This window comes from Mytilus trossulus, chromosome 4 (assembly GCF_036588685.1).
Source record: "Mytilus trossulus isolate FHL-02 chromosome 4, PNRI_Mtr1.1.1.hap1, whole genome shotgun sequence".
Taxonomy (NCBI): Eukaryota; Metazoa; Mollusca; class Bivalvia; order Mytilida; family Mytilidae; genus Mytilus; species Mytilus trossulus.
This window is the reverse complement of record NC_086376.1, coordinates 20,550,788-20,567,835: the sequence shown is the minus strand read 5'-3', so window position 1 is coordinate 20,567,835 and position 17,048 is coordinate 20,550,788. Positions and strand designations below refer to the sequence as shown.

The 17,048-nt window shown below is 32.0% G+C and overlaps 1 protein-coding gene across 2 annotated transcripts; it reads right to left on the bottom strand.

The window, feature by feature from the left end:
* Window positions 1-7,861: 7,861 nt before the first annotated feature.
* LOC134714858 (protein C19orf12 homolog) lies at window positions 7,862-15,337 on the bottom strand. Of its 2 annotated transcripts, none has more exons than XM_063576500.1 (4): window positions 15,175-15,274; window positions 12,753-12,920; window positions 11,850-11,942; window positions 7,862-11,358 (listed from the first exon to the last, which is right to left on the bottom strand). In XM_063576500.1, exons 2-4 carry the CDS (start codon window positions 12,844-12,846, stop codon window positions 11,138-11,140), a joined length of 408 nt encoding a protein of 135 aa, XP_063432570.1. In that variant the 5' UTR covers window positions 12,847-12,920; window positions 15,175-15,274; the 3' UTR covers window positions 7,862-11,137. The 2 variants fall into 2 exon arrangements, with proteins under 2 accessions (XP_063432570.1, XP_063432569.1); XM_063576499.1 differs by having other exon boundaries at window positions 9,916-11,358; window positions 15,225-15,337.
* Between the last annotated feature and the right edge of the window lie 1,711 nt (window positions 15,338-17,048).

The following is a 17,048-nucleotide window of genomic DNA, read 5'->3' as shown; positions in this document are numbered from 1 at the left end:
AGTGACCCCACACTTAGGTAAATTTCTGGATCCGCCACTGTCTGTACAAAGTGCTGTACCTATGATATAAGTTACTGGAAGTAAATACAAGGTCCTTTGAAAAAATCAAATACTACATTGTATGAGACATTTTCACGGTCCGATTGTGTAATACAATGTAATTTATAAAGCATCAACGACATCAACCCAACACCTGTTGAACAAAATTCCTTTATATCATATATTATATATAGTCGTTTTTTTATTGCAAGCTATCCTTCGAATAACGAGGATGAAGTATACGAATCATGTACTAGTACGGTGGAGTATGGTATTTTAGCAGTGAACTACCTACCCCCTTTCACGAAGCTCAGGTAGGTCAAATGGTAGTGCTGGTACAAGGCAGTTGTGAAAGATTTATAGGAAAAATGTACATAATGGATCTTCCAGTTGCAAACTTATTTTTTTTTATATTTCCTTAAATGTCTATATTTGTTCATCTTTATCATCATAATATATCTTGCTTATTTCGAGTACATGTCATATAATTAACTGTTTTTATCAAGATTATTTATATACTTTTGACGGTCTGACATTTTCGAGAATATCAGCCATCCGGGTTGCATGGTGTCGGATATGCATCATACTTTCTCACGGACTTCGGCCTTCGATAGTCTATGTAAAAGCGTTAGATGAATTCTCTTTCGGTACTTGTGCAATATAAAAAAGCCTAATATGTATTGTTTTCTTCTGTAATCCTTATTTCAAGATGTTTAAATAAGCTCTAATTTTTTTATCTTTCATTTTTTTGTCATTTTGTAGTTCGATACAGCTTCTGCCTTCTAGCAAGAAAGTGGCCGTATTTAATGAAGGCAACAGTAGTATACCGCTGTTCGAAACTTATAAATCCATGGACAAAAAACAAAATCGGGATAACAAACTAAAACTGAGGGAAACGTATTAGATATAAGAGGAGAACAACGACACAACATTAAAATGCAACACACACAGAAACGGACTAAACATTAGACAAAATCCTACTGAGAATAACAAATATAACATAAAACCAAGTACATGAATTTGGGATAGATAACTACTGTGACACGTCTTACAGTAATGTGAATTCACACTAAAAATTAAGAGAAATCAAACGACACAACGGAAACACAACGTTAAAATGTAACATACACATAAACGAACTTTAATATAACAATGGCCATATTCCTGACGTGGCACAGGACATTTTTAAAGGAAAAAATGGTGGGTTGAACCTGGTTTTGTGGCATGCCGAACCTCCCTCTTTAAATAAGCTTCATTTTTTTACCTTTCTTTTTTTGTCATTTTTGAGTTCGATACAGCTTCTGCCTTTTAGAATACATTTTTTTTATCCATGAGTTCTTGCCGCATTTTAGAAGCAAGAAAATGGCCGTATTAAATACAGGAATATTAAGATTTTGTCTCCGACAAGAGACAAACTTCTGTCATGTGCATTTTTGTTATACTTATAAGATAAGGACATGTATGATTGCCAATGCAATGAGACAAGTATCCCCCCTAAAAAATCAAATAAAGTGGATGTAAGCACTATAAAAGGCGAACGTACGACCCTTTTAAAACAATGAAAAAACCCACCCATAAAGTCGCGTTTAAAAGGCCCGTATATGAAAAATCAATTTAACATTTCTTCTGCTCATATTGAATATTTTGAGCGACTTGTTCCTCTTGTCCAGTTCAAATACATCATCCAATGTTCCTCCAGTTAATATTCCAACCGTAGATGGAATAGTTAGTATCTTTCCCAACCGTTTACTCTGTTAGTTGCTTGTTTCGTAATAATCATTTCATGTGCCGTTTTTGTCGAGCCTGCAAATTTTGTTGCAGAAAGCTCGACACACGGATAGTGATCCAGCGGCGGCTACGGCGGCGGCAGCGGCGGCGTTAGCTAACTTTTTGAAAGCTTTATATTTCAGAAGGTGGAAGACCTGGATGCTTCATACTTTGTATATAGATGCCTCATGTTACGAAGTTTCCGTCAGTCACATGTCAAATGTCCTTGACCTCATTTTCATGGTTCAGTGACCACTTGAAAAAAAAGTTCAGATTTTTTGTAATGTTGTATTCTCTCTTATAAGTAATTATAGAATATTTATATTTGATATGTGCGTACCTTGCATCTTCATGCGCCTCAAACAGTTTTCACTTGACCTCGACCTCATTTCATGGATCAGTGAACAAGGTTAAGTTTTGGTGGTCAAGTCCATATCTCAGATACTTTAAGTAATAGGGTTAGTATATTCGGTGTATGGAAGGACTGTAAGGTGTACTTGTCCAACAAGCAGGTGTCATCTGACCTTGAACTCATTTTCATAGTTCAGTGGTTATAGTTAAGTTTTTTGTGTTTTGGTCTGTTTTTCTTATTCTTTATGCAATATATTTACGTTATTTGTTGTAATATTTTGAGCAATTTTGTCCAAACAATGGACACAGTTAAATTTATGACAAAATATTGTTTTGGTGATGGTGATGTGTATGTAGATCTTACTTTAATGAACATTCGTGTTGCTATAATTATCTCTATCTATAATGAACTTGGACCAGTAATTCCAGTGGAAAATATTTTCTAAAAGTTTACAAACATTTACGAAAAATGTCAAAAATTTACTAATAAGGGCGATAACTCCTTAAGGGGTCAATTGAAAATTTTGGTCATGTTGACTTATTTGTAGATCTTATTTCACATTTTACTGAACATTATTGCTCTTTACAGTTTATCTCTATCTATTATAACATTCAAGATAATAACAAAAAACGGCAAAATTTACTTAAAATTAACAATTCAGGGGCAGCAACCCAAAAATGAGATGTCAGATTCATGTGAACATTTCAGGGCAGATAGATCTTGACCTGATATATAATTGAACACATGTCAGATTTGTTCTAAATGCTTTGGATTTTGAGTTTTAAGCCAAAAACTGCATTTTACCCCCATGTTCTATTTTAAGACATGGTGGCCATCTTGGTTGGTTAGCAGGGTCACCGGACACATTTTCTAAACTAGATACCCTAATAATGATTGTGGCCAAGTTTGGTTTAATTTGGCACAGTAGTTTCAAAGGAGAAGATTTTTGTAAAAGTTAACTAAGATTAACGAAAAAATGGTTAAAAATTGACTATAAAGGGCAATAACTCCTAAAGGGATCAACTGTCTATTTCGGTCATGCAGACTTATTTGTAAATCTTACTTTGCTGAACATTACTGCTCATTACAGTTTTTCTCTATCTATAATAATATCCAAGATAATAACCAAAAACAGCAAAATTTCCTTAAAATTACCAAGTCAGGGGCAGCAACCCAACACCAGATTGTCCGATTCATCTGAAAATTTCAGGGCAGATAGATCTTTACCTAATAAATAATTTTACCCATGTCAGATTTGTTCTAAATGCTTTGGTTTTTGAGTTATAAACCAAAAACTGCATTTTACCCCTATGTTCTATTTTTAGCCGTGGCGGCCATCTTGGTTGGTTGAGCGGTTCACCGGACACATTTTAAACTAAATACCCCAATGATGATTGTGGCCAAGTTTGGTTTAATTTGGCCCAGTAGTTTCAGAGATGAAGATTTTTGTAAAAATTAACGACGACGGACGACGGACGTCAAGTGATGAGAAAGGCTCACTTGGCCCTTTGGGTCAGGTTAGCTAAAAAGAGACAATTCAGGGGAAATACTGAGGTCATCCCTATTAAAGTGATGATACGACGACGACGGAAGCCGGACGCAAAGTGGTGAGAAAAGCTCACTTGGCCTTTTAGGCCAGGTGAGCTAATAAAAAGTAAGGACGTTACATCAGGGAATGATAAAGTGAAAACAAAGTGCTTGCACTGTTAGTAAAATACAAAGTAATAACATTACATCAGGTAAAGTAAAAGTTGAAACATAGTAATTCCGCTCGGAGAATGAAATAAATCAAAACACAAAGTAATAACATAACATCAGGTAAAGTGAAAGTTAAAACATAGTAATTCCACGGAGAATGAAATAAAGTAAAACACAAAGTATTAACATTACATCAGGTAAAGTGAAAGTTAAAACATAGTTATTCCACGAATAATGAAATAAAGTAAAACACAAAGTAATGTCATTGAATCAGCGAAAAAGAAGGTTAAAATAAAGTTATTACACTGTACGTGAATGAAATAAAGTAAAACACAAAGTAACTTCATTGCATCAGGGAGAGAAAGTTTATACAAAGTAAGAAAACTGTACGTGAATGAAATAAAATAAAAATCAAAGTAACTCCATTGCATCAGGGAGAGAAAGTTTAAACAAAGTAAGAAAACTGTACGTGAATGAAATAAAATTAAACACAAAGTAACTCTATTGCATCAGGGAGAGAATGTTTTAACAAAGTAAGAAAACTGTACGTGAATGAAATAAAATAAAACACAAAGTAACTTCATTGCATCAGGGAGAGAAAGTTTATACAAAGTAAGAAAACTGTACGTGAATGAAATAAAATTAAACACAAAGTAACTCTATTGCATCAGGGAGAGAATGTTTTAACAAAGTAAGAAAACTGTACGTGAATGAAATAAAATTAAACACAAAGTAACTTCATTGCATCAGGGATAAGGAAACTTAAAACAAGGTAATTCCACTGTTCCGGAATGAGATCATGTAAACCACAAAGTTATCATCTAGAAACAAACAAAAATGTATTTGTTCGACGATCGAACAACAAATCTCTGAAACGGTAACGTAAGAAACGGCGAAAATCGAACTAATTTCAACTTGTATACAGTGGTCTAAACTATTCCATTAAAACCAGTTGAATTAATGTCAAACTGTAGTTATTTTTTTACCATCTGGAAACTTAACACATTTTTTGCTACAATTAGAACCACAATTTTCGGACGGCATCAAGTGAAAACTGAACTGAACTTATTGATAAAGGTACAATACTTTCCCTCAAAATGTCAACCAAATTTTACAAAGCAGTTCTCTGTATAGTATCTGTGAACAAACTTATTTTGTCAACAAAGCCTACCATATCTCTGGATTGGTAAAAGTTAACCTGTAGTTTGTTGCCCAAAACTTTCAATTAAAATTGCAATTAATTAAAAAAATCAACAATCTCGACAGCTGTTTGTTCTTTTGAAACAAACAGAATGACGAACGAATATACTGATTCTTATATACCCCGGACTCGAGCCGGAGTATACATCTGAGTACTGATCAAGAGATAGAAGTTAAGAGAAGGAAAAAGAAGGCAAAGTTTATACGAGGAATAACACTGCACAAATAAATCAAATGTTTGTTAAAAAGTGATAAGTGGTAATACAAAGTATTTACACTGCACCATCAGCTTCAACAGTAGCATACCGCTGTTAAAAACTCGTAAATCTATGGACAAAAAACAAAATCGGGGTTACAAACTAAAACTGAGTGAAACGCATTAAATATAAGAGGAGAACAACGACACGATATTAAAATGTAAAACACAGAGAAACGGACTAAGCATTAGACAAAATCCGATGAGAATAACAAATATAACATCAAAACCAAATACATGAATTTGGGATAGAAAGGTACCGTGACACGTCTTATAGTAATGTGAATTCACACTCAAATATAAGAGAAAACAAACGACATAACGGAAACACAAATTTAAATGTTAAACACACAGACACGAACTATAATATAACAATGGCCATTTTCCTGACTTGGTAGAGAACATTTTTAAAGTAAAAAAATGGTGGGTTGAACCTGGTTTTGTGGCATGCCAAACCTCGCACTTTAATAGCAATGTTAAATATAACATTAAAATGACAACATAATATTACAGGACTATAATACAAATAAATAGGAGAACGTATTAGACAAAGAAACACATGAATAATAGATAACAAAAGGCATCAGGTTTAAAATTCAATACGCCAAAAACGCGCCTCGTCCACACAAGACTTACCCGTGACGCCCAGATATAAAAGTTCGAAAGTCAAAAAAAGTACAAAGTTGTACAGCACTGAGGATCAAAAATTGAAAAAGGTTGTGCCAAATACGTCTAGGGTTTTCTGCTTGGGACAAGAACATCCTTATTATTTAGAACAATGTATGCTATTGCAAACAGTAAATTTTATCAAATGAATATAAAAGATATACATGATAAAACTGAAGTATTAACTAATTACAGAAAACAAAACCAGGATACATAATACAAACACCAGCACAGAAAATAGACACACCCAACTTAGGAAACAGCCAATTATCAAATGAGCTGTTGTTTCATTTGTGGTCTTTATCGTGACAATACAATACTCGAAACGTGTACGAGATATTTAACATATCTGGATTTCAGAATACAAAATTTTCATAACAGATTTCCTTTAACACACTCAACACTCTTTGTAAAAATATTGTTCCTATGACATATACATATCATGCAGCAAATGTTGTCTTTAAAGATGAAACAGAGTGATTCTACATTAAACTGAAAACTATACACAACTAGATAATAAGGAATACATTTTTGGAAAGGTTTCATAATAGTCATCTTGTTAGGGTTTGCTTTTATTACAATATTCGGTCACAACTCACTGAAGTATAGAAGAAAGGGTTTTAGGGTTTGGTATTTGACTTTAATGAATACTGTAGTAATATAACTTTTTCAATGTTTTGATTGATTGATTGTTGGTTGCTTTACGCCGCATTAGCACAAAATGTTTTGAAGATTTAAAGGTACTAACAAACATCTTGCAAAGTTTTTGTCTTTCAATTTCAAATAAATTGATATCCTATCAATCAATTTAACCCACACATGTTTGTGAGTGGTTGGATCTCATCTATCCCAGCAAATAAGAGATTAAGGATATTTCCGAAACTATAAGGTTTGCTTTATAACTTGAAATGTTCGCCCAATGCTGATAAAGATGGACTTACGATAAGAATCAATAAGAGGATAATTTCAATTTTTTCCTATTGTTAACTTCCCATTTCTCAAAATGCATACCTTTTTTTTAACATGGAACGTGTGTCCCTTACTCAAACGGAGCACTGTAAGCACATAAGGGTAAAGATTGGGTTAATTTATCAGTGGGAAGTAAAATTGAATATGTTGCATCGTCAATAAAGCAATTGGTTGTAGTTGACTAGTAGTTAACTAAAATCCTGGACAATGGGAGAGAACTCCATTTTTTAAAGATGAATTTACCAATGACATCATTTATATCTTTAGAATAAATATTAGATTTCTGGCTGCACCTTGCAAATATTTTGTATTTTTCTTGACAGGTGTATTATCGTTTTGTGACTTGGATATCTGAGAACACTAGAATGTAATACCAAACATGATTTTTACTGTCAAAACCACGAAATGGTTGACCTGTGCAATATTTTGGTGTGTAAACTCACTTGTGATATGTTATCGAGGTATTAGATTTTATGATACTATAAAATTTGTCTGGTATTTTGAATCTGAGTAGTCTAAGGTTGAATTGCCGATTTTAAGATACCACAACAATCGGCTGTGTCTAGAGTATAGAGGGTGTACTACATGTATTTATAACTGCAAAGAATTGACTGAGTTAGCACTGAGCATTCGCATGGTGGGTGTAAGATATATAGAATACACCTTCTGTCTCAACACATAATGTCTGAACTCTTTGGGTGTTCATGGAATTCCCTCAGGTTTCGTTTTTACAATGATTTGTGTCTTTTCATTTGTTATGTTTGAACGTGGACAAGCAACTAATGCCTTTCGTCTCATAACTCAACGGAATTATGAATCAAACACAAAACAAATACAGTTGTTAATGAAAATGACAATTTATTGTAAATGTAAATGTACAAATATATATCTCTAAAAAAAATCATGAAAATGTCTAGTTAATTATTCAAAGAAAAGTAACTCTGGAATGGTTAAAAAAAATGACTGACATAGACACAAAACAACCACATAGATGTTGACATTGTAAAGCTATACATAACATATACACATATACAATATTTTCATAAAAAAAAGGCTAAAATTCACTGATTATAAATCACCATTAATATATGGGTTTTTTCTTGGCATTGCACAAAAAATCAAGAGAGCAGGAGTAAGTACTTTTAGAAGAGATGCAAAAAATATTAAAACAATTGTACCCTTTTCAATTTAAAATATAATAAAAGAAATTAAATATTGTGTATAACTAGGCCAACAGATGATCATCAACAACTTACTAGATACCCATTTGTATTTTACAGCTTGTATAGAGAAGAAAGTCTGTATGCCAGTTTATTCTTTTTCTGAAATATCCTGAGCAGTCAGCTTATATCTGGGACATACATTATTTATAATTATTGAAAATACAAGAATATGATTATCAAAATTATTTCTGATTATTACTATTGGGTTATAAATAATTTCATGACGATAATGTAGAAACTATAAATTAACATATATGCACAAACAGATGCAAAATGGCAGACAGTAATTCAACAAAGATGGAAATCATGTAAAAATGGTCAACTGGAAAAAGGTTATCCAACAAGTGCAGGATGTGTAGGTATAACAAGCTCACAACTTGAATCAAGACAGTGGCTGATCTAAGAACTTTTTATAAGGAGGGGCTGGTGTTCACTGGCGTAAGGGATGCCTGCTCACTTCATGCTTCAGTGTGATTCCCTATACAATAAACCAATTTTTCCCCACAAAAGGGCACACCTTGATTCACATTTGAGAGATTATATTTTTATAGCTTAAAAACAATCAAAGGGTCCAACTTTGGGAATTTGATGCTTCCAAAACGAAAAAGACTACATTTTGTTCAAGACTATAGGCCAAGATATCCTTTAAAACAACTCATTGTGCATTCACTTATAAAAATGAATGTGTATCAAACTTCTTTAAGAATCCACTTGAGTTTGGTTTTCAAATGTATAAAGCTGTGACTAACAAGTTGTGGTACTTTATACATTGTAGGTATAGTAATCAAAGAGCTGATAGCTCTGAAGTGGAAGAAGGTGAATAAAAAGTAACTTGAATTACCATAAAAGCAGCCCCACTTACCCAGGCTGCTTTGTTTCATTATTGTTAAAATGTATTTTTTTCTTCAAACAAGAAAAGGTCATAAGTACATGGATTTCCCATCCGTACAATCATTTTCTATGTTCACTTGACTATGAAAATTAGGTAAAATCTTTAATTTGACAGTAAAATTAAGAAGATCATATCAATGTTATATATTAAATTGGTAGAAAAAATATACATGAAGCTAGCAGACCAGGGTTTATTTTCCAGATTAAGAATATTAGATGCTTGTTGAAATTTACAATTTTGAATTATGCACAAAGATGGACCTTTAACAGGTTGGGAACAATACTCCAACTAACTGGAAGATCATCACAACCCACTGTAAAAAATGAGCACAAAAAAAAGTCATTTATATTCATATTATTTGATGAAACTTTTCCCCAAGAACTATGCATCTATTAAGTACTGAATGGTCAAAACATCATGTTTTTTTATCGACATAAATTTTGTCGTAAATGTAACCAAATGATGTAGAAATTGTGTTTTTTCTTCAAATTTCCATCAAATTGTAATGTTTATAGTTCCCTTATTGCCTCTCTATTTGAATAAAACAAAATAATAAGAAGAATCTGTTTCTTGTTTTGGTTTTGATTTTGACAAATGATTGTTCACTGCTTGCAAATGAATCATTATATTTATATATCTTATCTGTATATATTTTTGTTCATGTCTCCATCTCCTTATCATTTGTAAATGTTAAATTTCAAGATTTTACTAGGAATTAATCTAACTACTAGACCTTTTATTAGTCTAGTTGCACATATTGTATGTTGACATCTAATAAATTAAAAACAAATTTATGATATCAACTTCAATGTCATCCTTGAAAGGAGGTCTAGATTGCTAAAATAATTTATAATTTTTTTTTTTTTTATTTGTCCAAAATCATTTAAATTCATTTTATCAACATCATTTTATGATTATTTGATTAAAATATTAATCATTTATAGTCTTTTTACAATTTACATTTTTGAAAGCAAAATAACTGAAAACAGGCTAAAACAAAGGGAAGTAACAAAAAAGTATTTCAATATTCCCAAGAAACACATCGTTTTGATAACACAACGGCAGTTAGCCGGAGGTAAACATCGTTGACTACCAGTATGTTTGACACCCAAGCTGTCAAGTGAAGCCATATAATTATACATCTTCTTTGATGTTCAGGTAAAATTTAACACAGGTGTCAATTACACCCGTACAGTAGTAAGAAATGATCAAATATGGCGTCTGAAAATTTTCATTCATGAAATATTTCATACACGGGAGTTTTTTCTCCTAAACGGGAGGACGGGAGGAGACCCCTGAAAACGGGAGTTTTGTACTCCCTTCGGGAGGTTCACATGTATGTAATACGAAGGGCATCTAATTCACATGACAAAGGAAAACCATGAATAAAGACAACACTTTATATATCCTTTTTATTTATATAAAAACAAAATCTTCTTGTCTGCAGGATTGCAAATTCGTAACTTCAAGGGCGAACTTGTAAACAGGGCGAGTTGTCCCGAATTCACGCATGCGTAATACAAATATCTACAGTTAAAACATCCTGATACAAGTAAACAAATAACGTTCATGTGGACGAGATGAAATCTAATAATTTACATAAATAAAAGGGTCATGTTTACGATAGTGATTGTTTTACAATCATAATTTACAAATTAAATGATTCAGATGCCTAATCATGTGTAAAAATCGGTGTCAGGAATCTTAAGTTGTTTTGAAATTGTAATACACGAAATGAATGCGGCATACGGAGACTCAATGCCAAGGGTCGGCCCCTTAAGTCTTCAGAAGACTTGACGTCTTCTTCCACTAAAAACAAAAAAGTTATAAATATCTAATTGTAAAGCTAGAATATAAATAAAAATCATGGTAGACAATAAAACAAATGTCAATGTCACCTTCCAGCAGTGTATATAATGTATGTATATTCAAGGGCGAAAAATAACAATTCAATTTAATTTCCACGCAATCATTTAAAATCAACAAGTTCAATGATTTTTAAAGTGACTTAGTAAAAATATATAACTTTATTATATTAATGATATGAAACCATGAATGATTCCTTCTCTACATCTTTATCCACCTTGTGGATCCTTGGAAAAGTTCCGTATTAGGTGTAATAAGACTTCTCTTTGAGCTTGGTTTCCTATGAATCTGGTTAAAGCCTCAATTCCTGTACCTCCTACTAGTTCCTGTACTTTCTGAACAAGTTTTGCTTTTTCACTATCAGATAAACTATACAACACTTTTAATAGTGAATCATAATCATCAGACTGCCAGTAACCCAACACTGATCCTAAAAGCAGGTAAATATCATTGTTTAATTATACATGTTCTATGGTCTTTTCAATATTATCCATTTATTCAACAAATTTATTTTGTGCAAACTAAGTAGTCATTAAAAAAATGCTGTGTGTAATGCAATTTGTGAAGTATTGCATATTTAAAATGTATATACAAATGCAAATAGATCTCCTTGTTAACATTTCCTATTAACATGACTAAGATTATTAAGTTTAAACTACCAACTATAGGTAAAATATAGACCTAACACCATTTAATTCCACAGTAGAACACAGAAAAAGTAACCTTTTTTTGTTTTCTTAAGATGATGTAATTGTGATACTTTCTGTGTTTTGTATGATAAATCTGTATATATTATGTTGTGGGGTACTCTACCAATTCAATGCCAACTAAGTAAAGAATGTTTTTATTATATTACAGATAACTAGTCAAGTAAGTTCTATAGTAAATATTTACATGTACCTTTCTTAAATAAGTACCTACCTGCAATGCCACCAACCAAAGCTCCAGGAGGTCCACCTACACAACCCCCTATAGCAGTGCCACATGCACCATATGCTACCTGTTTGAAAATTCCTACAATATAAAACAATGATTCTGAAATACTCAAAACATTTCAGAAACTCTAAAACATCAATGTTGTCTATAAAAGATTAAAAAACATAATATATCCCTTTGTAAATTTTATGGACGCCATCACAAGTTGGTTGACCGTTATCATGGTTATGGAATAACCGTTTCAAAAATGATATCCGATATGTTCCTTACGTTGTAACTACAATCCCCTTCCCTTTCATTAGTTTGACCTACCGAATTAGACTATTTACCGGATTTGTAATCACATAAGCCACATGATGGGTGCCGCATGTGGAGCAGGATCTGCTTACCCTTCCAGAGCACCTGAGATCACCCCTAGTTTTTGGTGGGGTTCGTGTTGTTTATTCTTTAGTTTGTGTCATGTGTACTATTGTTTTTCTGTTTGTCTTTTTCATTTTTAGCCATGGCGTTGTCAGTTTGTTTTAGATTTATGAGTTTGACTGTCCCTTTGGTATCTTTCGTCCCTCTCTTACATTTTATATTAAGGAAATCCCAATCTTTTACCATACTGCATTACATTAAATAAAATCACAATAAGTGAATAGTCAAGTACTAGTAGATCAATTTCTATGTAGGTAAAGTATAACATACAATCTAATTATTCATCATGAGGTTACAGACTTAATTTAGAGACACAAAAACATTCATTAGTGGATGGCTATGATAAATATTTTGTTAAAACATGAAAATCTGTTTTACAATATATATATTCGAATTCTGATATGAAATTAATTTGTTTTGTTCATTTTTTACAAGAGTATTCTAATAGAGTCTAATTTTTTTGGTTACCTTTTGCACTTGCCCTTAAATCAGGATTTGTGGCAAGTATTTCCATTAACTGATTATAATATGGTATAAACGCCATTCCAATGAAAGATGCCATTCTGATGACAATTTTTGTTTATTCCTCTGTATAAAACTGAGAAGTTTATCTATTTGAAATCATCTAGAGCCACTCTGAAAATAAAATCAGTTCATGATAATGTTAAATACACTGAGTTAATCAACGATAGGAGCTAATTTCATGAATTTCAAGACTTAATTTAATTTCAATACCAATTTAACTAACGAAGTGAAAATAATAAAATATATGATCTTAGTGATTTCTACATTGTATTGGATGTATAAATGATCATAGATGAATTAAACTTTTTAAAAATGTTACATGTATATCCAATTCATTTTAAGGAATCAATTAAGCAGTTGAAATAAATATAATACAATTTATACATGTATACCCGTACATGTTTTCCTGGTTTTAGACTTGATTTCATTGTCTTCAAATAAGGTTATGGATTGATTGATTGGTTTCTTAAAATTGGCAAATGTAATTGAAATATTTCATACATCTTCAGGGTAATAAGGTTAAAGAATGCACCAGTTTTGATTTATGATTATTAGTAATTTTATCTTTAATTTTGGAGATATATACTTAAGTTAAAATGCTAACCTGGACAGGATTATCTTTCTTGTCATGCATGTAGGATTTCTGTTTTCTTATGATATACAAAAAAATGTACATGTTAGTGGTGAATTGATGGGCAACGGTCTTTCTTATTTGTTTTGAAGGTTTCATACCAAACCATAAGAAGATTCCTGATTCGAAAGATTACCCTAATATCATGAAATCTTTTGAATGACAGAACAAAAGTAGATCTGATGATTTTAGTGTATTTATGATGATGGTAGAAATGCCCATTACTGTCAGGCGTCAAATTGGTTATAATATAATTGTGATTTGTCAGAGGTCTCAAATAATTATCATATCTTTAATTTGGGAAAAAAACTAGTGTGATCAGTCAAAATCAGTCATTTTTTTTTATCGTCTAGTTAAAAGAAAGGTACATTTTTTTGCCATGCAAAATTACTGTCAATGTCAATCAAGAATTTTAACAGGAATTTGTCATTAATGTACCCCTCCCAGTCCATTCCATTATGGCCCTCTTATTAAAGGGGGTCTCATTGGGGGTTCCGATCCCGGATCCCTCTTACTGTTTATCAGATTCCCGTATCCCGCTTACACTATGTACGTAAGCAATTCTCATTTTTTTGTCATTTCCCGTTTTAACGACACAAAAATTTGACTTTCATGTGTCCCGCTCACAAAAAATTTTCAATCCCGCGTCACGCTTAGACCCCAATGAGACCCACATTAAAAAAATGTATTATTGTGAAGGATTTATAGTACATATAGGCCCTACAATGTGTAACAGTATTGGCTATAAATACCTTAGGCCCTACAATGTGTAACAGTATTGGCTATAAATACCTTATCTATTTATACTTCAGTAACACTACCTCATTATGTTAATGAGTTACACGTGCTATGATAAGACATGCTTTGTATACTGTGTATTGCTAGTCGCCATTAAATAGTTATAAGTCTACTTGGATTATATACATCTTTATGCCTTCATCCAAATACTTAAATACAATGTATGTATACACATAAATGACATAAATGTAGATAGCAGATGCATTACTACTGATTTGATGTTGTAACAAGGTGGACATAAGAAGAATTCCAGTAGAAGATTGCTGGTTTATCATCGAAGGGAAAGAATATTCAATAATAAAGTATTGAAAGTGAAAGTGAACATTTCAAAGTACACAAACAACAAACAACAAACAAATATTTTATTTGCCAATCACGGCGCCCAGAATGAGCAGAATAATTATAATACAATTTTCAAACATAATGTAAAGTAAATTCAAAATAGGTTAAACAAAGTACATACATGTAATATGATTGATTTTGATTTAGTTGATTGATATAATATTAAAGAAAATGAAGTAGGCAATTTGTAAATAATAAACATATATAATACAATATGACCAATAGTCTGTTATTCTGGTCCCTTTATTGGACAGCACACCTCGTAGTATATACTAATAATTTATCAAGTGTAAAAGAAATAACTTATGTAAATGCATATTTGATCATACATAATTTTATGTAGAGAAATCTAATTTAATATTGTATTTCTGTTTATATTTAAAACCTCTAATAACTGACAAATTATTATCAAAATGTTTTTATCTTCATTTCCCATTAGCCAAATAAAAAGAGATTTGTTATCAAGTTTTGAAATATTTTTATTTTTACACAATGTACATCATATCCATGCATACAATTCGTTGTACTGTATTGTTACCAAATCTCAACAGAAATAAACTTGTTAAAATAAAGATTTACAAATGATTGTCATACCTGAACAATAGATCAAATATTTATTACACGTGTTGTAAACTAATAATTACCTGACAGTTCAGAGATTTCAATGTAAACATAACCTGGGGCTTGTTTCTTTTATTGCAAGGGAGAAAATCAGTAGGAAGTGGGACGAAAACCAGTTATGAAAGACAACTAAAACACTGAACTAGATTTGGATGCGACTATGAAAATTTTACGGGTACCCGATTTTACGCACTATCCTAGTGAAGTTGATAGTGTAAGTTTAATAGTTAAGTTTGCAACACGTGTTATAAATATCATTAATATAACCTGGGACTTTATATCTTGTATGCTGTATAGTTCCAGATATAATGTGCATTTATCGGGCATAGATAACCTTAGCTGTATTTTGCAAAACTTTTAGGAATTTTGCGGTCCTCCGAATGCTCTTCAACTTCGTACTTTATAAACTTAGCCTTTTTATTATTTTTGGATTCGAGCGTCTTTTGTAGACGAAACGCATGTCTGGCGTATATACAAAATTTAGTCCTGGTATCTATGATGAGTTTATTTATCAAGCACCGTTAAACTAGGCAGACAGCCGGGATATTTTTTTGCTGACAGAACATTCTTTTTTATTACATTTTGCGAGTCTCGTTATTTCTCTGCTCTGAAATATTATTCGAGTTCGATCACATTATCATGTAGGGATTCGACTCGATAAATTAGGTTAGTGAAAATTTATGTATTTGCGTTAAATGGGCATTATCTGTCAAATTCATGTTCATGGTCCACTTTAAAGTCCGCTTCATTAGAACATATATATGCTAGCATTCCGTACAAGTTATCAATTGTATACATACGCTATACATATAGGATGTGTCTTCTAAAAAATAAAAAGATATGATGGTAAAATTATTTACAACTACTTTGTGGTGTATGTTTTGATTTAAATGTTTCTGTTTTGTATCGAAACAGTTATTTCTGAAAACGGACAATATTTCTATTAGCTAAATGAAGCTGACTCAGAGGTTTTGGATAAATACATTTAACGTGTTTTAATCCTCAAGAGTATCAACAGTGAGTAGATAATGATTAAGATATCTGCTATTGATTTCAGTATCTGTTTCTGTACAAATCTCTATCAGATATATTGGAGTCTTAATTTCAAGAAGGAACTCATATCGCAAGGGTCTTCATCAGACCCCAACGGAACCACAACCAAACACGGACACAGACCAACGTTACCCAAAATAATTTCCTCTTTTATTTAATACAAATTACGTATGTGAAAACTCACATTTGACAGTAAAAGTTTTATCTAAATAATGTCTGTGCAGAAATACCAGCTACAGGAAGATAGTTTTATCTGTTGATGTCTATAACAGTAACAATCGATGGCGGATGCAGCGACCCAACGATTAAACGTAAGCTATCGATAGACACATAGTAAAAAGTAAAATCACAAGAATTCTGAAAATTCAATAAACCTCACATCAAAAAAAATAATGCAGATAACTCAATGGATAGTTTTTATTATGAAACTTATGTACATATACTTTTTTCTTAAGAAAAATTCTTTAATTTATTCATATTTGAAAAAAAGTTTATATTAAATTGCTTTCTTCCAGGAAGCAATTCCCCCGACATTTTTTCCGTATGCAAAGTGACCTCAGTATAACCCATCTCGTAAAAATCCGGTGATCACAATACGCATGGATGTCCTTTAAATATCTGACTTAACATGTTAAACACATGCTTTTTTCCTTGCTTTTTTGTTGATTTTTTGTCGATTGTTGACAAACAGGTGACAATCGTTAAACTTCGGCTTCAAAACACGAACTTTAATTACCTGCCATATTTTCACAACAACACTGTCCTATTGAAAACAAAATTGAGGATTATACGAA

Excerpts from the sequence above, each read along its gene's own strand:
- LOC134714858 (XM_063576499.1), bottom strand. The coding sequence starts at position 12,846 with ATGGCATCTTTCATTGGAATGGCGTTTATACCATATTATAATCAGTTA. Across the intron at positions 11,943-12,752 it reads TTTAAGGGCAAGTGCAAAAG|GAATTTTCAAACAGGTAGCA; the intron begins GTAACCAAAAAA and ends TTTATATTGTAG. Across the intron at positions 11,359-11,849 it reads TTTGGTTGGTGGCATTGCAG|GATCAGTGTTGGGTTACTGG; the intron begins GTAGGTACTTAT and ends ACCTGCTTTTAG.